The following is a 26,208-nucleotide window of genomic DNA, read 5'->3' on the forward strand; positions in this document are numbered from 1 at the left end:
CACACACTGACATATATGGTTAAAAGTCTCATATCCTTTACAAAGTAAAATGCCACTCTTGCAAATGTTTTGGTTCTGATTTAGAACAATTTCAGATTAACCACCATGGACCATTTGGTACAGATAATGTAAGAATAATCCAAGTGATAGAAAAAAAACAATGAATCAAGTAAGTGTGTGAATATCTCCAAAGGGGCACTCCATACAGTAGAAATTAAGCTTTAATGACTGGGAGCTGCTGCCTCTCAGTCACTTCTTTATGCAAAGCTGTCCTACTTTCTATGAATATCAAGTCATTGATGTAGATCAGAGCCACACACAACGCTGTTTTACCGTAATGACTTTTTGATCCACAGTAAACATTCAATCGCACAAAATATACTTCTTACTGTATATTATACAGTATGCCCCAATCCACATGCCGAAATAAGTCTAGAGTTGTAAATCAGATACAGTACAGATAAAAGAAACCCCTCATACATAAAGAATCAGGTATACATTATACACAATTCAGGGAAAGTTTGTGATGTGCTCAGTAACAGTGACATCTGGTGGACAACAGTAGACATCCATCACGCTCTGAGATCCAACATGAACATTGACTTGCGCCTTTAAGTTCAAACTTAAACAAAAAGGAGGAAGGGTGTTCGTGTCAGTGAATCTTGCTTTGGGGCCCCGACCGTGGTGCTGGTTCGATTGGAGTCAATGGGAGATGCATGGAGAAACATGCTAAAGCCTAACATATCTACGTCATGACTTCTGATGAAGAAATGCCTCCAAAAAGTATCAACATTGCTCATCAAATTTCTGTAGGAAAGGCTCCTGCTGGCACTGTAATTGCAGTCTCATCAGCAGGAATTAGTTAGACCTGCCCCCTTTTTGTCACAATATTACAGCTTTGTCAATCATTCGGGGAAAAAAATCTGTCCTTAACTTACTCTCTGATGTGGTCTGTTATTTTCTGGAGGCATTTCTTCATCAGAAGTCATGTAACGTAGACATCAGGTTTCAGTGTTTCTCCTTGCATCTCCCATTGACTTCACCACAACTGACCTGCCCCCAAAAGTAAGATTCAGTGATGAAATGAACCTTCCTTCTTTTTTAGGGTCCTTGCACCAACACAGGAAAACATCTTCCCAATGACAGTTCAGTGCAATAAATCTGGGACTGTTCCGTCAATCATTCAATTGGCATCAAATGTTTGTGCAGTAGTCCTATTGTTTACATGGGGACAACACTGAGAAATAAAAAAGGCATATATTTTGAATGAGAATTTATTACAGCCAGCAGTTTACAATACAAATCACCTTTCAAAATGCTCAGCTACAACCTTTCTGAACACGGCTGATATTCTGAGCACTGACACAGTAAAATGACATAAAACAGAGGAATGCATTCAAATTTTATAATCTCAATTTTCTATGTTTTGCTTTTTTTTTTTTCAACAAATTTTTATTTATGATCAAGGTCTAGTCAAACCATCCATAGACCTGGCAGAGTCAATTGTTTTCTTCTTTTTTTAAGAAATGATTTATCATTTTGCGATGTTTTCAGAGTTTTAGGTTTTTCAATGTTTAATATTTTTTTCTCTTTTTCCATCGGTGAAGCAGGTTTCAAAAAGCTCAATCTGTAAGACGAAAAAGAAAGAATAGCTTATTTTAAAGTGCACTTTATGAAATTTTCCATGTAAATTTACATCTGTATTATCCAGAACTTAAAAAATCTCCCCACACACACCTCAGACGCTGGGAACTCCAGCGGGGGTGGTGGACTTTTGAGCAGCCTCCTTCGCCTGGTGGGCCTGAAGCACAGCAACAGCCTCATCCACCTAAAACAACAAACAAAAAAAACAATTGATGCATATGAAGTATTACCACTGAACTCATTCAAGCAGCATGATTAGTAAATCCTGAGTCCTGCCTTGTGATGTTTTTGCTAGCGACCAAACACATTTGGAGGAGTAAAGCGACAGACTTCCAGGTATACAAGTAACAGATTAGCCCGAAACTGACCTTTGAGCGCAGAGACTCGGGTGACTCGAGCATGTGAAGAAGCTCCGAGTTGTCGATCTCAAGCAGCATACCAGTGATCTTGCCTGCCAGGCTGGGGTGCATGTTCTGGATCAGGGGGAACAGACGCTCACCTGCAGGAAGAAGAACCATCATTAACAAGCCTCTTGAATGTACAAAAGTAACTGAATGTGAATACACACAAAACCAACAAAATAACTTTAAAGATACATTTCCTACTGCCCAAACTGTTTTGGTCATGCAGGTCCCTTATAAATGTGTGTAGATGATGTACTAACCCAGCATCTGCTTCTGTTCCTGAGGGGGGGCAGCGGCCAGCATGGAGGCAGTCAGGGGCTCCTGTCCTTGGACATGGACAGCAGGCTAAGGAAGGAGAAAAAGATTAGGATTAGTCCAGGAACAAATTGTGCTGTTAAAATTTCTGACTGTATAGCTACTATGTGAATAGTGGTGTGTGTGGCAACGACTATTGATTCAGAGTCAAATTTAGTTTATTGGTAATGCTTCTTGCCAAATCCTGGTGACTGTTCTTGACATATTAGTCTTGTCATCAGTTCTATGATTGATATATTTGGTTGAAAGGTAAATAAAAAGCCAAAAGAAGAAGCGAGTTGTATGTAAAGGGTGAAATTTAGATAGTATACAGTCCAAATTTTTCTTTCAGTAATCAGCAAGTACAGCAGTACTTGGATAAGTATATTTCTTATCTAAGTCAATAGAGTTCTTACCTGCTGCATGGTGACCTGTGGCTGGGAGGCCATGTGTTGCTGGGGGTTGCGCACGCCAGCAGCATATTTGTACTGGGGCATGGTGCGCACTGGGGCGGCAGTGGCTGAAGCACCGGCAGGGCGCTGGCCGAGGGCCTGGGTCGCTGAGGTGAGGAGAGTGAACAAAAGATGAGCATGACAAGCAAAATAACAAAACAAAGCAGATTATGTGTTCTCAATGCTGAAATACTTACGCATACGCTGTGAGGCCATCATCCGTGGGACCTGGGTGTTGGCGGTGGCGGTGGGACGGATGGTATTGAAGGTCTGGGGCCTGGGAGCGGATGGGCGCATAGCATTGGGCATGTTTTGGAAGTCTGAAGGAAGAGGAAACATTTGAGATCACCACTTGAGTAGTTAGAATAAATTTTTTGCAGTAGTTTCAGCAGGTTACCGATTCCTTCACATCACTCTGCAGTCCAATTTCCAGGAGTGACCAAACTGTTAATTAGTTACAATCACATGAAATAATGGTAGTTTCAATCAAGTGTCTACTTACGCTGAGGACGCACTCCTTGAGTGGCCCAACGGGGGCTGGGGCGAAGCTGGGCCAGCTGGTTGGCGGAGTAGTATGCAGCACGATTTTGGGCCTGAGGATGAAGATAGACTTATCATTTCATGGTCTCTCACTGCCAAAGTAGGTACTGAAACATTGTTATCCATTTCCCTACAAGCGACACAAGTCGCTTATTGCAGCTATACACCTGTGACTCACCTGAGGTATAGCCGCCATGAAATAGCCTGAGGGTGGGGCAGGTTGATATGGGTTGAGGACCGGGTTGGGCACTGCACGGACCGTGGCCATCCTCTGCATGTACTGGTTGGTTAGGTGGGCCTGACGCTCCTCCTTGCGCTGTGCCAGGGCCACATACAGTGGTTTTGTGGCAACAATACGCCCATTCATCTCTGTTACAGCCTTAGTGGCCTCCTCTGGTGAAGAGAAGCACACAAAGCCAAAGCCTTTGCTGCGGCCACCCTCCATCATAACCTATGGGAGGAGAAACTAGTTAAGCATCCTTTCTGATAAATTACTGTCTTGTTAAATCAACATTAAAAAATTACAAACTAGGACAACTGATGACAAAATTCAACAATCTAATCAATTCTTACATTTCAGCATCACAAATCAAGTAAATTAAGTCTTCACCTTAGCGCTTGTAATGGTTCCAAATGGAGAGAATTCTTTACGCAGACGCTCGTCATCCAGGCCATCGTCCAGGTTTTTCACATACAGATTGACACCCTGTTATATGGAAAATGACAATGATGTAATGTTTTCTAACAAACCAACATATCAGGATCAAGTCATATCAGCTCTTGTATTGTAGCCAGCCATGACTGACTAATAAATATGAGGTTTTAGATGAGATCACTGCTATTCATAATTTAAATTACTGCACACACTATGAGTTGGATGGACAAGATAAAACTCCTTGAAGAATAATTAAGACTAAATGGCTTTTTTAAGTTAGTAAATAACATTGTTTAACTAGATCATTGCCTTTCCAGAGAAAATCTAGTAATTATGTCCGCTTGAAAGGCATTTATGAATTTGTGCTTGAGTCACATTCAAGCTACAACCTTTAAGTTGCGTCTCAAAATAACTGCCCTTTGATACGACTGCTGAAAGAAGCTCTTACAACAGAATAGAAGGCACACAAACCTGGTATCTGGTCATTCGATCCTGTTTCATCTGCTCAAATTTACGCTTGAGCTCATTCTGGCGCTCCCCTTTCTTCTGTGCACGACCCACATAGACTTGCCTGCCATTCATTTCTTTACCGTTCATGTCGTCCACCGCCTGCAATGATAAAAGCAACAGACCACTAGAATTAGCTAAACAGAAGTTTGTATAAAGTCATAGCCATCAGCAGAGGAACACAGACAAAATTAAATTTTACAATAATCTAGATAAATATGATGGGGTAATGTCCCCTAGAAGGAAGAAATAAGGAGGTGATCCAAACCTTCTGTGCATCTTCATGTCTCTCGAAGCTGACAAACCCAAATCCCTTGGATTTGCCACTCTCGTCAGTCATGACCCGGATACTGAGTGCCGGCCCTAGAAAATACAACATTTAATTAGCACATTTACAACGCCAAGTCACATTTGTACCATGCTTAACAATAAGCATACTATGTCTGAAATTGTGTCATCCCCTTACCATATTTACCAAACAACTCTTTCAGCTTCTCGTCATCCATGTCCTCCCCGAAGTTCTTGATGTAAACATTGGTAAATTCTCTGGCACGTGCTCCAAGCTCAGCCTCCCTCTCCTTGCGTGATTTGAATCGTCCAACAAATCTGTCGGTCAAATGATGCAACATTAGACAAGATCACACATAAAGACAAAACCTTTCCCAAAGTTAATCACTCTACAGCTCTTCAGCGCCTCTTCCAACCAAATTGACTGCAGTTAAGATTTGCCCCCAATCAATTTTAGTCTAGAAAATTTGGAGTTCAAAAATATTCACAATTGCACTAACTTGCAACTGTGGACTTCCTAGAGTGCAGTATTAAAAAAAGTAAAGTTTTGTACCAATTGTACACATTAAAAACTCATGTGAATGCAATCTAGGGCTGCCCCCTAATAGCTGTCAAAAACCATTAGCCATCGAGAAGAATCTTAGGCAAAAGAGTCGGCCAGTCAGAAAAAACTCCACTCATTCGCGAACTGCGCCTTGCCATTAGTGCTGGGACACAGGAATCAGGTGGGCAGTTGCAACACTGAGCTTTTTTCTTGCGACACAGAAGCCCTTTAACTGCTGTTAACACAGCCTCTGATTGGTCAACAAGTCTGGGATGTAGCCGTTTGTTGGACAGACTCAACCCAGTGCATCATGAGATTCGGACGGACTGCCAACAACCATGCTTACGTGAATTGTAATTGTTTTCAGGTTTGAAAAATTGATAACTAATCCCAGAAGACATTCTGTATCAGATTTATTTTTGTCTTGCAGTGAAGGCTGGATGGTGCTTCTGAAAGGTATATGATTGCAACGTAGCCCTTGCTAGAATAGCATGTCTGTTAGCTTTTTTTGGGGGAAAAATTGAATCTCTCACATGCAACATTGCAGAGATGAATGTCAATAACTGAGATAAATGATGTTGTATAGAACATAGTGTTTCTTTAGTGTCCAGTATGTCAGATTTCTCTTTTTCAGTGCTTGGCACCAAGTTCAAGTTCAACTGGACGTGGTCCACTTCCACCATACAGTACATTATTTTCAAATAGCATGTCATTGCATTTAGATGACCAAGCAGTTCGTTGGACCTAGGCAAGTGTTAATTTAAAGCCCTGCAACATGTTGATAGGTCCCTAAGTATCTGTTTTTTTATGAAGCTGGAAGTAATGTTTTGCCGTTTTGAAGGAAGAGACTTGTGCGACGATATACGGTGATAGATAAATTAACAACATTTTCGGTGTGCATGTTTCAACACATTCAGAATCTTTAACATTAATACTTTTGCTGTTAGCAGGTATGTTTGTCACTCAATTGGCTGTGTGAGACCAAACAGATGAGCTTCAGGACAAGATGCAGTTAAATACACACCATGATTAGATGTACAAAAAATAAATAAATTACATGTTAATCAGACTCTCCTAAAATTTCATCTATACTACAAAGTAATTGTAGTCAACACTTACACTTTTCTGTCATTGAGCAACATGCCATTCATTTTCTCAATGGCCCGCTCAGCAGCCTCGTGGGTTTCAAAGTGCACAAAGCCGTAACCCTTTGAGCCATTTTCATCACAAACCACCTTGGAAAAGGGAGATTTGAGCATGTCAAAAACAATCCCGAACACCATGCATTTAAAAAACACAGACACACAGTCAGCACCACCCTGGTGCAACCTTAGTCATGCAAAGTAGTTCTCTGTATGTAAAGCAATCAAACACAAAACAGAGTGATTGCGACCCCACCTACCTTGCAGGACAAGATGTTTCCAAATGCAGAAAAGGTGTCATAGAGAGCCTTGTTATCAATGGACTTATCCAGGTTCTTGATGAAGATGTTGCCCACTCCACTCTTCCTCAGGGAGGGGTCCCGCTGAGACCACATGATGCGGAGAGGCCTGCCTTTGATCACATCGAAGTTCATGGTGTCCAGGGCTCTCTCGGCTACAAAAACAGGCCCGAAACAACAAAATCCTTATCACACTGGGGTTCAATGTCCACTTTATCTACTGCAATAACTTCAGCAATTCTATATGCAATTAAGATGTATATCATTATGCAAGTTATTTCATGACAGATGTATGACAGTTTCAGTTCTAAATCATTAAATTGTGTCACATCAACGTGTTAACTACAGCACCAATAGTGCCAATTTCAAATGAAATGCTGTAACATGGCTTGTGTGCTGGATGTTCAAAATGGAGTCAGATGGTGCAACTAGTCCTCGCTATACTACGTGATGGTAAACCTACCGTCAGCAGGTTGCTGGAAATTGACATAGGCATAGCCAAGGGACCGGCGGGTGATCATGTCCCTACATACTCTGATGGACAGGATGGGCCCGGCCGGGCTGAATTTCTCGTAGAGCATGGCCTCGGTAACGTCTGGATGCAGGTCTCCCACATAGAGGGAAGCCATTGGGTAGCTAGGCGCGCTGGGATTCATGTCTGACGACGCGTGTTCTCAGGCAATGAGACAAACTGTATGGTTGTAATAGCTCAGTATTTTGCTGACAATTGTCAGTCAATATCACCCTTCTATGTGGACTTGTTATTTTTGTTGGTTTCTTCGGTGGCTTCACAAAAATCACGAGCGCACACACTACTAGCTGTCTTACAGGTTAGCAACGTGCGCTAGTTAGCTTGATTAGCAAAATGTCGGAACGTGGCCTAGCTGATGTGGCTCACAGACTTCACAAATTGTAATCTCTACTATTTCACAGTCAGTTAGTTAGATAAACTGCCGATAGTATTCGAAGCAAATGTCCTCGTTTACAGTTACTGGAATGACAAAGCCCTTAAAGGGGAAAAAAAGGTAGTTAGCTAAGATAACTGGCTAACGTTGGTCACCCACGCTTTCAACAATAACGCTAACGGCTTAGCTTTCTAGCGTTCTTCTCGTTCCGTCTTTCGTTTTTTCGAAGGCAGCGTCTTCTTCGCGTTGCTTGGGTTGGCAAATGAAATCCTGCTTCACCGATTTTTTTTTTCTTATAAAAATATGTCTGCGTGTGCTCTCTAGCTTTTGGTTTGTTTCATAATAATAAAATGTGTGCCGAGACTAGCTCCGGAGCACACCCTACGCAGACGGATTACCGGAATGAAAGGAAGGTCGGTGGAGGTTGTTTCCCGATTGCAGTCGAAACCACGGCGCGTTTGCAACCAAGGTTGACGTCACAAATCTCGCGATACTTTATATTTGATTTCATTTCGACCATCACAGATCATTCTCTGCATTAACTTAAAATGTTTCCAAGCTGTATTTGGCGTAATCATCAGACAAGGAATGCGTATACAATGTGCTGGGCCAACAGCCTGAGCCTTATCTACTGTCCTGTGCACTGTTGTCGGCATTTATTTTTCTCTAGTGAGAAAAATGAAAGAGAGGAGTTATTTATATACAGCTGTTTTAAAACAGACCATGGCTGTTAAAAATAAATGTAGCAGCTATATCTATTGGTAGCCGATTTTAATTGTTAGATCATTGATGAAAGCAACATTATGTAACCTTTTTTTTTTTTTTTTTTTACCTTCAAATAACAGTTAAGCAACTTCTATATAATGTTGCTTTAAATATGTGAACATTTATGCATCAGTGATGTCATCAGCACATATTTCTGACTGTTTCGGCCTAGCAGAGTACATTTTATACATCACTCTCTGAGGTTTAGACCAACCATATCAAGGAAATGTTATTCAAACTGATTTTGATCACTGATGAACTTGATCCCTCCCTAATATCCATAAAGGCCTGATCATCTATCATGGATAACCTCAGCAGGAACTATATAGATAATAATAGAACAAGTAATAATAATAGTATAATTTACATTATTGTAGTTAGCCCCAGAAATTATTTAAATGTCCCGACTTCAGGCACTTCTGGCCAGGTAGGCAGCTTTCAGCGTACCACTATCAGTCTATCAGGGAGCACAAACCACCTGACTACATACTCATGGTGAATCCTGACTTCCTGATTATTTATTACAATATACAGCATATTTATATACATCACCCACCTGTTAGTCCCCACCTTGTTTAAACCTTGTGAGCAGACTGAGTCAGGGCCATCTGTGCTCTTACCTGTATTTTCACTTCACTCATGCTTTCAGAGATGGCACAACAGCTCGACTTTCCTCTATGGTAGTACTGCAGTGCTCCTCTTACATGGTAATGGATGTGGGTAGGACACACCCTGAAGGCTGTGCAGATTATGTCTTTTTATTTATATATTTATTTTCCTTCAGCTGTTCATCCAAACCCTGGCAGTGAAGCAAGCTGTCTTTTTGAATTTGGAACAACAAACAAGGTTGCTGCAGTGCCACAAATGTTTGTTTATAAAATTCTCCATGCCATTGTATCTCAACAATGCTGGGAGATTGAATGAGTATACAGTGACCAAATGATGTGCCTCTACAGTGGCTCTCATGCCTGTGGAAAAGCCAACCAAGCATCAGCCCAGAACCAGCACTTTGTTCCCTTTGGTTGAAAAGGGGTAAATTAGATTTTGCAGTTGAAACTCTTCGATGGTTCTTGCCTCTAAAGGCACAATGTATTGAGGGGCGTGGCATGCGCTTGCAGTTAGGTTGGTTTCATCCAACAAGAACGAGTCTGTATGATGTAGTTTAAGGAGGATGCATCACAAAGGAACAAAGGCATCATTGACCGGCAACAGTGGGGTATTTGCATTGGAGACACTGAACCACACGTCTAAAATAAAGAGGACTTTCTGTGGGTCTACTTGTCTGCTCCCAGCCTCCACCTCAGGGTGACTCACTTATTCTTGTACAGTGAGTCACAGAAAACAGAGCAGCTGCTATATGTTGGTTGCTGGGTTTACCATCCAAATACAGTAAAACTTACTGCTTTTCGAGCTGAGATAACCACTTTGGAGAGTCGAAAGTCATTAATATGAACTGTAGATGACTTGAGATAATATAAATGTTGAAACAAAAACTCGATCAATCACTACAATTGGACAAGTTGAAACTTTTAAATTATTATTTTTTTATTCCACTTACATGAAATTACACGTTTCCCCCAAAATAACAGTTATGCTTGGGTGTTCTGTATGAAAATTCCAAAGACATGAACAAAGCTAGCCCGCCCCACAACAATCTCCTTACATCTCCACAAACTACTTCTTATCAACATGCAGTTTAGGCAAGTATTGAAAGAAAAAAGGAAAATAAAAGACCGAACAAATAAAAATCTTCATCTGAAAAAGCAGTAACTAGATAAGCACATGGGATTTTGTTTTTTTTCACTGCTGTGCTCAGAAAAACATCAAAAATAACAAGCTTGTGTGCTCTTTTGTTCTTCAAAGTTTTATATACCTCGTAATTGAAACATAGAAATACAAAAGCAGGTAACCCATAAACAAAACGAAATATTAAGGAATAGAAAGTTGAGCAACTAACAGTAAATGGAATGTAACCTTTGTGTTCCAACAAAACCTTGCCTTCTGTCTCCAGCACTTCCCCCATTACACCTCCACTGTCATACCTCTTCCCTAGTTCAGACTAACAGATGCCGTCCCCTCTAGTGTGCAGAGCCAACTCCTGACTTTGTGAAACCACAGATGTATCATTAAAAGATGGTGCTAATCAAGAACAGGACCGTTAATATGATCAGGATACATATACAGTATAACTGTTTTCTGACTCTAGAAACTCAATCTGCTTGCATTTTTCATGAGTTGAGACCCGCCACCTTAATGCAGCACCCCTGTTGCTCCCACACAAAAAAGGTCAGCAGACAAGCAACAAACCCCAAACACACTTAACCCTTCCACATAGACCCTCCCACCACACAATTAAATTACCCTCCCTCCCTATCCCCTTTTCCCCACAGTTACTACAAAAGGAGGAATAGTAAACCAATAGGAGTGAGATGAGCGTTGAGAACTAAATAGAAAAAGGATGGAGAGAGATGGACGACAATGATGATAATGAGGTGATCATGATGAAGATGAGCTGGGACGATGGCAGGTAAAACGGGGATGACTATTGGGGTCTGGCTCAATCTCTGGGCTCCTCTGTATCCTCTCCTTCCACCTGGTTATCAGAGGTCCACAGCTGAGGAAAGACAAGAAGAAGACACACAGGAGTAAGTTATAAAATACTGTTAAAATATTCTCTGGTTTCCTTACTGTTGTATCATAGTGAATTGAGTATGTTTGAGGTTTGGAATGATAATAAGTAATCTGAACTGTTGCCTCTGGGAAACTGATTAGCATTTTATGAACCAAACACTTGAGAAAATAATAAGCAGACTTATCAATTATAACTAGATGCAGTCCTACTTTCATTAATCAACATTTTTCTTTAGTGCACAAAATCTGTCAGTTGAGTTGGTACATGTTTAAGAAATGGAAACTTGGAAAAACTTACTGTCAAGTTGTCTCTCAGTAGCTGCATGATTAGTGTACTGTCTTTGTACGACTCTTCACTCAGTGTGTCAAGCTCTGCGATGGCATCATCAAAAGCCTGGAGGAATCAAAACAAGTATTTTATAGCTTGTAGAATATGTACTTAACAGATGCACATTTAATCTGACAAGTCCTCAGAAAAAAACTAATTGGTGATGTTCATAAATTAGCATTGCAAAGTATCGTCATGAGTATAAGGAGAGATTTAAGTGGTGTAATGAACGTACGGTCTTAGCCAGCTGGCAGGCCTCTTCAGGTGAGTTGAGGATCTCATAGAAGAAAACAGAGAAATTCAGGGCAAGACCAAGACGGATTGGGTGTGTGGGCTGCATCTCTTTTTTGCTGATCTCAAAGGCACTTTGGTAGGCTTCCTTTGAGTCTGTAATGATTTCTGTGGGAGGGAAAAGAAAATGGCATCAGAGCTGTGGAAGGTGACAGTGAAAAATACAATTCTCTTAAGATTTTTTAAATTGTTTAGAAAAAGGCTTTATACAAGGATCTTAATTCTAAGTTTAATTTATACAAGCCTCAACTAATGCCATCTAACACAACAGCCCTGCAACAAACCCTACCTTCATAAAAGCTGTGTTCAGTTTTTTGTTTTAACTGTTTTATGCTCATTTTGGAGACTAGTTTGTGGTGCCGTTTAATTGAATTGCATTATAATCAGGTTTCTGATATTTTCCCCATCTCAATTATCAGTTGAAATAAGTTAGATGAATCAGCACCTCAAAAAGCATCTCTGACTGTCCAACATTCTACAGCAATAAGGTAACATAAAACAGATGGGCAACAATTCTCGATGCTATTAACAAGGGGTTCTTTTTATGCTTTTGTTGAGTTTAGAGCACCATGGAGGAGGTTTGACACATAATTGGCTCTAAAAGCCTATCCAATGTGAAAAAGCAAAGTTGTAAATACTTTCTTACAGTTGCTCTCGTAAGGCCTACTCAGAGCTAATGCAACCACACTAATTCAGAAACAATTGACTATTTTGCGCACCTTTTGCTTTAACACAGATTAATGAGAAGATCAAAACCACTGTCATATCTGTCTGCTTAATAAAACTAAAATCAGCAGCCTTCTAGCTAGACTGGATCAAGATTAGCATAGACTGGAAACATCATGGACCTAGAGCCCATAGAGCGTGTGCACTAGAGACTTCTGCCGAGCGAGCCGACCAACTTCCTGTTTAGCGCCTGGCTAACTTGAATGAGGATAAAATAATTTAAATTGTGCGGCTCTTCTAGACTTTCCAAATGTTATCGGACCGAATGGCTCAAATTAAGACAGTAAGTCATTTCACGGATGTTGTGACGCTCCAAATAATTTATCCACCGTTTTACAGGCCATTCTTTCACTATGTTCACAGTGCATCACATGACGATGTAATTACACGGTTTGGCCACTATGAAAACTGGCTTCAGAGCCTTGCGCTCATCCTGGAGGCTTGGGAAACATGGGGACTGCCACCCTAGCTGTGTCCAGGAACAAAACCCTTTGAGCTCACTAATTTACACATTCCATCTTGCTGGTTTAACACATGCAAAAAACAAGTATAAAAACATCAACTTGATGTTTTATGGGGGGTTATTTGTGGGACCATTTTTTGGCTGGGTGCAGTAGCTTGCTGGAGTTGCCAGGCAACCGGAAAGCGCTTCCACCCACCATAACTCAATTTTTACTTTGCTTTTTGTATAACAGGCTGGTTCTGTGAGAAATGTCAGTAATTTGGAAAGTAGCAATGACTGCAGACTGACTGACTTCTACTTTCTGACTTTATGATTGGCTGTATGCCTTAATACTCTTAAAAGCAGACAGTGTGGACCTGCAGTCTAACACCCCAAGACCTTCCATCTTTCTCTTTTCTACAGTTAAAGACATCCATGCCTAGCTGAGATTTGGACGCGTATATTTACGAGACCGTTGTTTCAGTAATGTTTAATAAATTGGAACTATAGTACACTCACTGTATTGCTGCAAAGATGAATTAAAGCCAACCTCTGCAAATTCAACAGACAAGCTTCCACTATGTCAGAAGTTCCTTTAGTTGTTTTCTGGCACTGTACCAAAGTCTTAGGGGAAAGCTGAAACCCAGAGGGGAGCTGTCAAACATCCTGTGGCACTCTTTTTTATAAACGATTGTGGTAAGAGGTAGAGGGCTGAACCAAGTCAGTAGGGAAACTCATTGCCTTACAATTTCCTCTATATCTTACCCAAACGTTGTGAGCCATTCGAACAAGGCAGTTTACAGCTGTGAAGACTTGGAATAAATTGTACACATCTGTGAGATGTGAGCAGTGATTTTCCTTCCTTTGACTTTATAGAGGCCTAAAAAGTTTACATTACATTAAAATAGAAATATTAGAGAAAATCCAAATGTTTTTCTCTTTCAAGGACTGGAAACCGTCTCAGGACCATTCAAATTTTTATTGCAACCCTTTGTGGGGTGGGAGCACTGTACTGTTAGACAAGGATGAAATCAGTAAAATATATTAGCTGCAAAAAGATAGTTTAGTAGCCTTAGAGAGAAGAGATGAGGGAACAACAATAATGCTTCAGTCTAACCTCTATATAGACAGACATGTGACTTAACAGCCACAAGGGGGCAAAATCTTTAAGAGAATTGACCTGAAACAGAGGGAGAGTCAGTCTGGACTCACTGTGATGTTGTGGGTATGCTTATCTAACAAAGGCTCAAATAACATGACCCCAAATATGATCTTTCTGTGGGCTTAAGATGGTCACATTGACTGAGGCCATCAAAGCCCACCAGAAACCTGTACATTTTTTATGGTGTAGTTTAGGTTAAATTCACAACAAAAAATCTCTGCCTTACGTTTACTTTTAACTTGTTACAGACATCTACAGCATAAAATTGACCTACTAGCTGCTGACTTTTAACAGTCAACAAAAATTACAGGAAGTGTTGGCATTCAGGCACATTTATCAACGTAAGGATAAGCATACTGTGATATTGTTGTAATCAGCATTAAGGTGCCAATGTTATCAAGTTAATCCCGATACTCCCGAAGTCAAGTGGTCATTTAATAAGGAGGAGGATTTTATGTAACACGTCTTATTTGGCTTGGCAAGGAGTTGTAGATATATGTCCTCACAATCCAGCTTTTAATAGGCAAAACATACACAAATATTATTATTAATAATAATGATAATAATAAGCATAAAAAAGGGACACAAAGTTTACCCTTCTTCTTGTCTCCAGTAGCCACCTCAGCCAAGTAGCGGTAGTAATCTCCTTTCATTTTCAAATAGAAGACTCTGCTCTCTGCAGCACTGGCTTTGGGAATGAGAAAATCATCCAAGAGACCCTGCAGCAGAAAACATAGAATAGCAACAGCAAACTTTATTTGTATCCTCTCTCTATGGGTATAAAATGTGAATACAATTCGTGATGAATAAGACAGCTTTTATACGGTTCAATTAAAGCCTTCACTGATCCACTGATGCCAGAAGAGCATTGGCTGTCATTTCAACCCATTCAAATAAACGTCATCATCAGACCTAACTGAGAGTATAGGCAAGCTGGCTACCTCCAATAGTCTTAGGGCTTGAGCCTGAGACTTTGCCTGAGCTATACCACAGATGCTTCAAAGACCACTGAAGGGGGTGGACAACATGAAAATGTGGGGGAGGAGAAAGGGACGGCTGGACAGAAGACGAGGGTGTGAAGATGGTGGAATATGGATGAAATCTGCTGGGGGTGGAGTAAAGAGCCAGGCTGCTGAACTCCTAATGAGCATTTGCTGAGGAAGTAGGTCACTCACAGAGCCCAGCTCTTTACATTAGAAGTGTGCACCACTAGCAGAAAAATGTTAATCTACTATGTTAAAACAATGTGGGACAAAGAGGGTTAAACACTGCTTTTACAGAATTAAAAGAAATTAATACTTCATTCTAATGCTGGGACACACAGGAGGCAGAGTGCTGCCCGATTCCTTTCAGAACCCATGTTGACCAATTGTTCAGACAGTGCGTGCCGTGGTCTGTAGCTATAGTTTTGGCATGCGTCCTATTATTTTTGAGCACACCGTGAGCAAATCTAGCATGTAAACACATTGATAATCTATTGGAAACTGTACTGTAAATTGTTATACATAATTGATTCAAATAAATGATGACATATGTATCTTAGCTGTTATTGCCACTGAGGGTGAGTAGTTAGAACAAACTAATGACAGTTTGAACAGGTTGTGGGATGGGTCTTCTTTTGGCTGAACAAAGTGAATATTTTCTTTTGCGGTCTCTCAGTTGCCTGTTGATTACATCTGGCTAAATCTTATGCAGCACAATACAACGGCTGTGCAATAATTCCTAGCTTGACTGCACTGTATAACATTCAACTTAAACATTAGAAACCCTACTAAGAATAATGTGATACAAATGTCAACAAAAAGTGCCTCCAAAATGGCCATAAAGTTGAACCACCACCTCTGCTGTTGTATTAGCTCATAAATTGGCAACCAATTGTATACTATTGTTGTTAATTTGCTCTAGACTGGTGTACTCCATATGATAGACCTATATATTTACACCCTTGATAAATGCCACTGCATTATGCCTGTATGGTTAAAATTGTGTTTAAGAAATCTTGTATCACATCGTTTCAATCTTCAATTTTTCTGTTGTCAATAACTAGGCTCGCATGAGAATTGGCAGTGTGTCCTGTTTTTAAGTGCAGATCTCTTCATGGCTTAACTATAGATTTTAATGTCGTCTCCATATGGACATTTCATGTTCCAACAACCATGACCGAAAACTGTGCCATACAGAGTTGAAGAAGAAGAATTTTTCCCAAAAAAGCCCCGACTGGCTCTAAAATTTACCAAGCTTCCTGATTTCTACAACAATGCGTTGACTCAGCATAGGTTATAGGCCTGAATAATAGTCTCTAAATAGGAAAAGTCAAATACTGGGTTGTGCTTGGGTCCATGGGTCAAAGACAAATATTGCCATTTAAGTCACAAATTGACAAAAACATTGGTTGGTCCAAAAATTTTATGTTGGGTTACGCCATTCGATTCCACTATATGATATTAATAGTTTAAAGACACACCATTATTCTAAATGAATTCAGACATGAGCATTTGTGTTGTCTTTAAGTTCATTTACACAGTGTATTTGTACATTACTCAAAGTACAACGGAATAAACTAGGCTGATCTAAGAGCCTGCATTTGCCGAATGCTCTTAGACTGATATGAGGGCTAAGGGAAGCCCTCTGGGACCTGAATGTAGAACTAGGCCACTGGCAAGGGCAAAGCTAAAACTCTACAACCAAAACAGGAATAAATAAAACATGTACATTTTCCATAAATATTTTTTTAAAAAGGGCATGTGTAGGTGTCCGCACACTTGAATTGACTTGTATTATTGTTTCTGTAGCACATCCTGTAAATTTTATTAATGTCAGTGTGAGCATTGGGGTTTGTGGGTGTACTAGTGTTGTCACGATACTGGAATTTTTAAGTTTGATACAATATCTGATCACCAGAAAAATCACACACCCATCCACAACAGCCCCTAGAACTGATGGGAGGGGGTGGAATGAATGTATTCATTTATTCTTTATCTATGCTTTTTGAGTAAACCCGTGGCATTGCCAAGTTCTTGATATAGTGAGTCCCCAGGACCCACAGGTGGTCATTTGAGTGGGTCCCAGGGAAATTTAGTAGGTCCCAAATTAGCTGCTGTGACAAAGAAATTTTCCCATTTGCAGCACAAATAAAGGAATTCTGATTTTGAAATGTGTTTTCTGACAAATTGTTGTGTAAAACTCGTATTTGATGTTATATGGTTATAACTATGGTTATGTTTGATGAAACTAATCTGAAAATTAAACTAATAAAATTCCCAAATCTGAAAATAAAACACGGGCACAGCTACGGCAGCCCCCAAAAAGTTCACGAGCCATTCATTACAAAATGACAAAAACAGGATAGAACACAGAAGCTTACAAAAATGCACACGGATAATATCTCAATGAGGAGTTATATATAAAAAAGGAATCATAAATAACCTTTTTTATTAGCTGCTGCACTAGTTAAACAAAAAGTCCAACTAACAACATGCAATGGGGCAGGCCCTGCTCTGTGGGCACTGTCTGCAGCCGGCAAGAGAGATGCACCGTGGTGTGCTGCGATTTTATAACTGAACTATGAGCAGGACGCACACTTTTACTTCTTCTGACTGTGTTGAAATCAGATTTTTTTTCAAATCACAAATGACAAAGAAAGGCATTAAAACACGCATCTGTTGCTACAGGTTAAATACTCATGTTGGCTGATAATTGACCAGCCAAATCTGATTCAACTGATAAAATCCCACATCAGGTAGGCCTATAGCTCTTTCACATCATCCTGATACACTTGTCTACAGACTTCAAATAAACTAAATAGTGGGTTATTTCCATGGTTTCATCATACACATCTCCTGAACGGTAAAGCATTCGTCATCATTGTCACGAGAGAACACAATCGATCAGAGCTGATTATTGTCAACAGTGACCCAGTTTATTAACCAATACAACGTTTGTAGCTTTGGTTGTTGAAATCTGTGTCAAAGATTGGTCTAAATTGTGGCAGCAGAAAGCATCATGTAAGGATCATTACAAAATGCACTGTGCGCAGATGGTCGGAAGTGATGATCAGTGGATTTTTTTTTTACTGTCTGGATAGTGAGTTTCCTTTAATAATTATGTTGGTATATTTTTGGTGATCACAATGTAGCATTTTCTGGGATACAATATGGTACATCCACAGATGCATAGAAAGTGACTTCAGAGTGTCGTTTTCGGATTGTAATGCATCAGAGGTGCAGAATGGGTCCATATCAACAACACTGAAGAGTTTTTTGGGGGTTAACAAGCAACATAAACGTCCACTTTAGGTTTGCTAAGGTGAGAAAGAAGGTGCAAGCCTCTTTTTTTGGTCTTCACACAACTGCTTCCGTCACTTTGTGTGTACTGCAATAACAATAATGTAATGTGCGATAACATGAATACCATGGAGGAAAGACTGTCCAAAGGTACGCACTTTTCTCCACATTTGAGTCATAGCGTTTGTCCATGTCCTTGTATGAAGGTCGGCTTTTTATCCAGCTTTTAAGTCTGAACATTCAGAAAAGGAACAAAAGCATCATTTTGACGTAACCAACCACACCTCGTACACACTCGTTGAATTCAAGCATACCCCAGCCTCATCCCTGTCCTACACCTCCTCTTTCTCCCCCTTCTTTACCGTCACCCATCTCTATTTTGGTCCCCATATGGCTGTTTCGGCCGAAGTGGAGGTCAATGAACCAGAACGCTGGTGGCATTATAGGATTAGGACCTGGTGAGTCACCAGGCAGAGAACGCACAGGCTGAGAGAAGAACAGAGTAGCAGAGCTCCTACAGATGGCTACAGTATTTCATAGGACAATATGAAACTTGTCAGGATATAAGCTTTTTCTATGCGTTTTGGCCTAGCGTAAACCGCATTTTAAGTCACTGAAAACGGAGCTTTTGGAAAACTCATTCCAGGTCGGAGTTATTCAGAAATTCTGTTTTCACATTTATCAGTGTTTGTATTGTTGTATTTAAGTTTGTACAGTGACTGAATGGATGTTGGTCTATGAAGAGCAGTCATGTTTCACTGCCTCGTCCATAGTATTTTCTGTATCTGAGCAACAGACCAAAATATACAATTACTTCCCGTCTATAACGGCGCACATATGCAAAGTGTATGGCCATGGGATATGTGTTTCAGTTGTGCTACTGTGGACAGGGAATATTTCTGAAATCTGGACAGATCCCATTAGAACGGACAATCCTGTTTCCAAAAATACCTGTATGTGTGGACTAGGCCTAATGCTCTGTATACTTATACATCCTAAGTGTTGACTGATACATGGTCAGCAGTATGCTTAGCATAGGGTCAAGTTACCCTCGTCGCTTTAGGATAACAAAAGCCCTTTTCAGGCAGGGATTCCGCAATATCGCCACAACAAAGGCTCGTCTCTACATTGCCTTTGTTCACACTGAACCAAGCCACGCCGTGCCATTTCATACAGCATGGTGCCGTTGTTAAACCAAAAGAGGTGTGGTGGTACACATAACGTTGAGATTTTTGCTCAAAACTACATCACATAACCACCATCAGTAAATTGCAGACCTCAACTGGCTCTCAACTCATGAAGAGGGATGCTGTTTTCCTGGGGGAAGTTCACCAAAGACTTCTTGGGGACTGGATTGCGATGACTTTTCCACATTAAATTTTGTGATTTTATCTAAGTGGCCAAGGACACTACCTGCTACCACATTAGCGTTTGGTCTTGCAACGTTGATTTGTGGGTTGAAATGTATGGCAAGCCCTTTTGACACTTTATAGCTAGATTGGATAGGTATTGCAGATATCCATAATTCAACTATTCCTGGTCAAAAAAGAACATTTTGTATATCCATAATTGTAATTTCAGATAAATTACAGATATATCTAACTGTCGTTTTGACTAGTCAAAAAGGCGTCATCGATATCATTAATAAAAATTTGACTAGTCATAATGTATTAACTTGTCAAAATGAGGTGGTCGAGATCTGTAAACTTCATTCAGGATAGTCAGATTTAGTCTATAAATGTTGAAAAGGCTCTCCATAGGAGTGTGGGACATTTCTTTTATTTTGAGCGATATCAAGTGAAGGATCTGTTCAGTTGTCAAGACTATAAAGCTATCAGACTGAATGGCATGAGACTGCCACACCCCTGCCCCGCCCGGCCGGCTTACAGGCTGGCCAGACTGGATGGGTGAGAAGAGCCTGTGCATGGCATTATATCTTGCTTTTTCTTCCGGCGTCTATTTTAACAGGTTAGAGCTGGCTGGGTGAAAACGATGAGGCTGCAGTGGCTTTTCATCTAGAGATTTGGCGTCTTGCTTATTTTTACTGCAATACGCAAGTGGTTCTCAGGACAAATAGATCTGAAAATGACCTGAAGACAGTCATAGACATCACACAAGCTTTTCACTACAGTTTTAATGTCTGTAGAAAATGTCAAAGACATGAAGAGAATACACAAAACTTTCTCCTTCCCTCCCTTCCTCTTTCTCGCTCTTTCAAAAGGGGTAAACGAAAATCAGGTTGTCATATTTATCGATAATATCAAAGGTAATCTCCATGTAAACAGATAGAGCAGGCAGGAGCCACGCTGCAGCATCAACGCGAACAGTTGTGAACACAAACATGCGAGTGAGCACCAACAGCTCAGAAATTCAGCCGCCACAAACTACGCAAGCATCCAGTGTGGCCTGCCTGTTACACTTTCACACAGAGGTCAGTTCTGCCTCTGCCTCTGTAACTTTCATACCGACAGCGAGGCAGAATAACAGCACAATGTTCCCATTTTGAAAAGGCAGTGCGAATGGGGCCAAATACTTTCATTAAGACACAACATGACATTCAGCCAAACACAATCATTATAATACAGGAAATTCAGCAGTTATTTTATTTTTGTGCGTAGGAACAACACTCAATCTACACCTTTTTAACTATTGCATAGAGAAACTAATCGGAGGTATAACCACAGCTCAGCTTATTTTACCCAACAGATAACTACAGCATACAGTCTAATGTAATCTGATACAACTGTTCTGCCACAAAGTCTATTTTTATGATGCCTAAAATGCTCAGTTTTGTTGACACAGTCATAGAGACAGATGGGGTATTGCAGCATTTTATCAAACCAGCAAAATGTGAAACCTTTCAAACCCTTACAGAATCTAATTAGGTTTAACTTTCTTCCTTTGTACCTTGCCAGAGTAATATAATAACTATAACTAACATTTGGTTCAGGTCCGGGATCATCAGTTAAACTTGAGTTTTTAGTGGAAGCTACTAAATTAATTGAGAAAAACATTGCTTGTATGATTAAATGTTACCTGTAGCTACAACCTGAAACTGGTGTTTTTTCACCAACTACTTGTTCAATTTCTAGAAGTCCTGATTCAGAGTATAAAGTTGTTGAACTCAAATTATGTGTGTGATTTTTACTTCAGGGCTGCTATACTGGATTGCATTAGATTGTACAGACAGATAAAGTGGTCACTAAGTATTTACACACAATTTCCTGCACTGTGTGAGCTCATGCTTTATGTCATTCTCATCTCAGGGTGATCCATTTATAACTCGATGGCAGCCTGAACTGCTGCTCAAAGGATGTTAATGCCATTTCACTATACCTACTCAATAGGCTTAACACACTTACCACTTCACATAGTGTTGGAAAATCTGGCTAACCAGGACTATGACTGATTCACGTAAAAAAAAAAAAAAAGAATATCCAGAAGATCGGATCAGGATGTTCCACATTTATTTGTTCACATACGCAGCACACAACTAGTGTCAGACATGTTCACACTATGTTTTGAGCATGAGGCGGTGCCTGGGTAGATGGCTACAAACTTCTCCATATTTATGATCGTTTGGGGCGTTGATATCAATGCTACATGTATTAAGGTGGATCCGCAATATCAACGAAAGAGTGGAAAGTAATATACAAGCAAGCAGAGGGGAGTATGAAACAGCTACACACCGTGCACGAAGATCCCACCATAGAAAGAAAGCTGTAGCATTTTGGATCTGTGCCCATCAGCAGCATGAAGGTGGAGGTGTGAGAGACCAGGCAGGCAAATATTCTGGGCAGTTTTCTAAAACTTTGATGGCGAGCAGTTCAAACGCCATTTATGTCCCAGTGTACGTTTAAGTTTGTGTTACAGGTGATTAAACAAGCACTAACACGGAAGATTACACACTGTCGCCACGCCCGCTCACTCACTGTGAATTCACTACGGACAATTGTCCGCTGAATTTACATGTGGCTCACCTGGACTTATTACTAGGGAGCTGGCAGGGTAAAGTCCGGGGCAAATAATGCAGACATTTGTGTTCACGCACACAGCTCCTCCGGGTATACTCTGGATAAATCCACAGTTGGGTGCATTTGTGAATTTGTGAAAGGGGCTTTTAAAAACACTTTGTTTTCATTACAGGGGCATGTATGAGGAAGAATGCCATGATAAGCTGTAGGTCATCACTGATGAAAGATAATTATAGCTGGAAAACTTCAGCCGAGTAGAAATGAAGCAACCTTTGGAACACAACCAGTTCCACTTCGTCTTGTTGACAGACATGACACACCCAACAACGTGAGCTGTTGAAGGGAGGTAATGACTGTAGAGTTAAGACTCACTCTTCAGTCATCCAGCATTTGTTCACATAATCTGACTTACAAGAGGAAATGACTGTCTGACATAATTTGCCTTTAATATGTATTTTTTTTTAAACAAATTTTGTCTAGAGGCCTTGCTTTTGCCTCATCAGTTACTGTCCCTCTACCGCTAGTCACTACATTTTGGCATGCACAATGTCTTAACAGTTAGTGTTGTGTAGTTATAGTGAAACAAATCCCTTTGAGACATGCATCACATTGTATAAATATGATGGCAATTTACTTGTCTGTTTTATGTCTGCATTAGTGCTAAAATTTAAAAAATGCCGTAACACTTCCGACATAAGTCATAATTCAATGTGATCAAATTAACTTAAGGGTTACTGCAGCACAAGGTAAAAAGCACACAGAAAGACTACAGGTACATCTTGTTCCACCTTTAACAGCACTGAACAGACAACACTTGTTGTTAAACAGTCACTACTTTAACAGATAGATACATTTGCATGCAAGTCCAACAATATTGTCAAATGAAATGTTATCTCACCAGCACTTCCCTGCAGATTTTTTCCAGCTCGCTTTCAATCTTTTCCCGGTACTCTTTGGCCATTTCCTTCTTTTTTTCGCTGCCCTCAGCAGCCTTCTGCTCAATGCTGGACACCACACGCCATGAGGAGCGCCGGGCACCCACTACATTCTTGTAGGCCACAGAGAGCAGGTTACGCTCCTCGTTCGTCAGCTCATCGCTGTCTTTCGTCACAGACATCATTGCGGCAGCCATGTCATCATAGCGCTCAGCCTGCTCGGCCAGCTTGGCCTTTTGCACCAGTTCCTTTGGGGGTGCCTCGGTCATGACTGCTCACTGGAGGAAGGAAAGCACAGAGGAAAAGAGGACATCTGAAGGTCAATAAAATGAGTGACAAATGTAAACGGACCATTGACTAATTACCAGTCTTTCATATAACTTAAGGTGTAGAACTAAGGAAAGTGAAAAACATAACTTGAAAGAGTCATTTGTGAGGCTAATGAGAGTGTAAACCACCAGGAAGAGAGAAATCTTCTGTATTGGCTCTCAACTGAATTCATCAAGAGATGTGGGTCTCTACTCAGTCCAGGGAAGCTATCACATCAAATTAAATAGGTTAACTGAAGTTGTGGCACATGATGCAACTGCCATCTTTCAGGCGTGCTGCTTTTTCAAGGAAACACAGATGCAAGTATAGCCCAATTATCAAAAACTTTAATTTGATAAAGTACAACAAGGAGTTTAACAAGGACTAATATTAAGCTTAAAGAAATGTGAAAATATTCATTGCTGAAATGCAAGTTTCTTGGACAAATAAGAAGGCATAGGAAGTAAGTTGTAGTTGCATTAAAATATATGCCTGCACTACTATGACTGTGCTACAGCACTGCAAAAAACTGTATTGAATGCTATGGGTTTCTAAGAGGAAAAAAGACATCAGCAGAAACAACGTAAATGCAGTCAATGTGTAATCTTCACACACACACAGCCAGCCCATGGGAATTATCATCACTAGATCAATAGCCTACATCCGTTCGACCCATCCAAAACAGCCAGAGGGTTCCACAGAATCAATCACTGTTTCCATTCCGAATTGCAGTTTGTGTGCAGTGTTCACAATCTGCTGAGATACAGAAAATGAAACCATTTCTAACGTAAGTTTCACCATCATAGAGAGTTTGGCAATCTAAATAAACTCGAAATTTTAATCAAAATAATCATTATTAGTTTTTTTTGTACACATCACGTTTGGCGCAACATGGATTCAATACCCGTTACCGATGAAAAGTATACATTTGTATTATCCCGCACACACAGCATGTGTTTTCTAGCTTTTTTTTTTAATGCGAAAAAAAGAAAAAAATCACAGACCCTCCCCAATTGTTCTATGATTAAAGTTTTTGCTGAATGTAAGAATATTCGCCGCAATAACGCATGGTTCACGCATGAAGAACTTGCTCTCGGCAGGCCTACTGCTGGTAAGCGCCCATAGCAGACGCGGATGCGCCTCCCGGTACACACACCACACCCATCCCCGTACCTGTGGCTCCTCCGACGAGCACACGGAAATAAAGTGCCAAATTAAAGCGGCCTTCTGTGATTGATTTCAGTCAATCTGGTCGGTATGAACCCAAACGCGCGTCAAATAAATGTACACAGTTCTGACGAGAAGCACCGCTGGGCGAAGCTACAGCTAACTGCACCGTTATATATCATGTAGCCTTTCACCGTGCAGGCCTCGTGACCCGTTACCAGTATGGCGCCGACTATTTCCTGAAATAGAAGCATTCAAGGGTAAGCGTTTTAGGGCGAGTCGTTACACCCATTTTAATGCTAATCCGACACGTTTATAATGTGAATACACAACTTCGAACGTTTGTCTTAGCCTCGGACCGAAAGAGAGCTTGGTTTGTTGGCGTTAGTTTGTTTGCCCGTCGAGGGCAGATTTGATCTGTATCCTGTGGATTTTGCTAATGCACTTCTTGACCACTAAAAATAGCGAATAAAACCAAACCACCACAACATCGTGCCACAAGATGATATTATACCTTGCTGGCATTGTCAGCTGTTAATTAATATCACAATCTTACAGAAACTGAAACTAAAATTGAGATTATACCTCAAGACATAACCGATTTAGTTGCGATATTTTACAAGCCACAGGCACACTTAATAACCCAGCTTACATAGCCCGACAAATTACTTGAGTTATTTGGTTTATTGTTTGTTAGCCAACACCTCAGAATATCAGATCTTCAGTCCTCGACCTGACACGCCTTCCCTTTCTGCCCGTCTGATGTTCCAGTTTGAAACCAGCCATTAGACATATCCCATACTGTAGCTAAGCTAACCATTGTTCTTTGGTCTGACGATTGTCGCCGCTAGATTCAGCGCCAGTCATTGGAGACAATACGCTTCCATTGTTACTCTGTTTAACGGTTAGTTCGAAGACCTTACGATTAATTATGCAAACGTAAGAGTGCGGTTGTAGAAGCTGCATTTCCTTTCATACCTGAGTGCTGGCAGATAGCAGTGATGTCGGCGTTTCAGTCTACAGCTGATTCTCTCGGCCGGCCCGTCTGAATGTGTTCCACGGGGTTTCCCTCCTATCACACCAGTCCAAGACACGGCCAGGGAAGGGGTACTGACGTCAAACATTACCAAGGCAACCGAACATGAGCCATTGTGGGAGTAGTAGTTTTTTCCCCATCGACGTTACTGCCCTAGTCTTACGAGGCAAATGCATGATAATGTCGTCAATATAAGGACATTTTGGTGTTTTTCTAAATGAATTAAAGTAATATTTAAAATATAGAAAATTATGTTACCATTTTATGATACACCACTTCATATAGCCTAATCAGTTCACAACCCTGAATGCATTACTGACACTAAATGCAGTGCAAAGCTATGGAAACTTCACCTTATGGCTTTTCACACTGCATATTCTTAGCCCAGAATTATCCTTAGCCCAGGGCTACAAGTTAACCCTTGGATTAATTAGCTTGTTTTCATGCACAAATTTGTAACCTAAGCCCTAGGCTGTACAATTCAC

The 26,208-nt window shown here is 40.6% G+C and overlaps 2 protein-coding genes across 3 annotated transcripts; both read right to left on the reverse strand.

The window, feature by feature from the left end:
* Positions 1 to 1,258: 1,258 nt before the first annotated feature.
* LOC311260172 (polyadenylate-binding protein 1A) lies at positions 1,259 to 8,113 on the reverse strand. 2 transcript variants are annotated; one of them, XM_084357708.1, is made up of 15 exons: positions 7,233 to 8,113; positions 6,731 to 6,924; positions 6,448 to 6,563; positions 4,972 to 5,102; positions 4,765 to 4,859; positions 4,461 to 4,598; positions 3,945 to 4,040; positions 3,513 to 3,785; positions 3,297 to 3,387; positions 2,992 to 3,114; positions 2,759 to 2,901; positions 2,309 to 2,393; positions 2,013 to 2,143; positions 1,738 to 1,828; positions 1,259 to 1,627 (listed from the first exon to the last, which is right to left on the reverse strand). In XM_084357708.1, exons 1-14 carry the CDS (start codon positions 7,423 to 7,425, stop codon positions 1,739 to 1,741), a joined length of 1,899 nt encoding a protein of 632 aa, XP_084213834.1. In that variant the 5' UTR covers positions 7,426 to 8,113; the 3' UTR covers positions 1,259 to 1,627; position 1,738. The 2 variants fall into 2 exon arrangements, with proteins under 2 accessions (XP_084213834.1, XP_084213833.1); XM_084357707.1 differs by having other exon boundaries at positions 4,963 to 5,102.
* Positions 8,114 to 9,963: 1,850 nt separating this feature from the next.
* LOC311259636 (14-3-3 protein zeta/delta-like) lies at positions 9,964 to 25,775 on the reverse strand. The gene is made up of 6 exons (XM_084356888.1): positions 25,666 to 25,775; positions 23,175 to 23,489; positions 14,615 to 14,738; positions 11,634 to 11,797; positions 11,369 to 11,464; positions 9,964 to 11,053 (listed from the first exon to the last, which is right to left on the reverse strand). Exons 2-6 carry the CDS (start codon positions 23,478 to 23,480, stop codon positions 10,997 to 10,999), a joined length of 747 nt encoding a protein of 248 aa, XP_084213014.1. The 5' UTR covers positions 23,481 to 23,489; positions 25,666 to 25,775; the 3' UTR covers positions 9,964 to 10,996.
* Positions 25,776 to 26,208: the final 433 nt, after the last annotated feature.

The sequence above is a fragment of the Pagrus pagrus genome (assembly GCF_965226575.1).
Source record: "Pagrus pagrus genome assembly, chromosome: 7".
Classification (NCBI taxonomy): domain Eukaryota; kingdom Metazoa; phylum Chordata; class Actinopteri; order Spariformes; family Sparidae; genus Pagrus; species Pagrus pagrus.

Coding starts and splice junctions, on each gene's coding strand:
- LOC311259636 (XM_084356888.1), bottom strand. CDS start 23,480: ATGACCGAGGCACCCCCAAAGGAACTGGTGCAAAAGGCCAAGCTGGCC. Junction 14,739..23,174: donor AAATCTGCAGGGAAGTGCTG/GTGAGATAACAT, acceptor TTTCTGCTGCAG/GGTCTCTTGGATGATTTTCT. Junction 11,465..11,633: donor CCTGCCAGCTGGCTAAGACC/GTACGTTCATTA, acceptor TGATTCCTCCAG/GCTTTTGATGATGCCATCGC.
- LOC311260172 (XM_084357707.1), bottom strand. CDS start 7,425: ATGAATCCCAGCGCGCCTAGCTACCCAATGGCTTCCCTCTATGTGGGA. Junction 4,599..4,764: donor GACATGAAGATGCACAGAAG/GTTTGGATCACC, acceptor TTATCATTGCAG/GCGGTGGACGACATGAACGG. Junction 4,041..4,460: donor ATCGAATGACCAGATACCAG/GTTTGTGTGCCT, acceptor TCCATATAACAG/GGTGTCAATCTGTATGTGAA.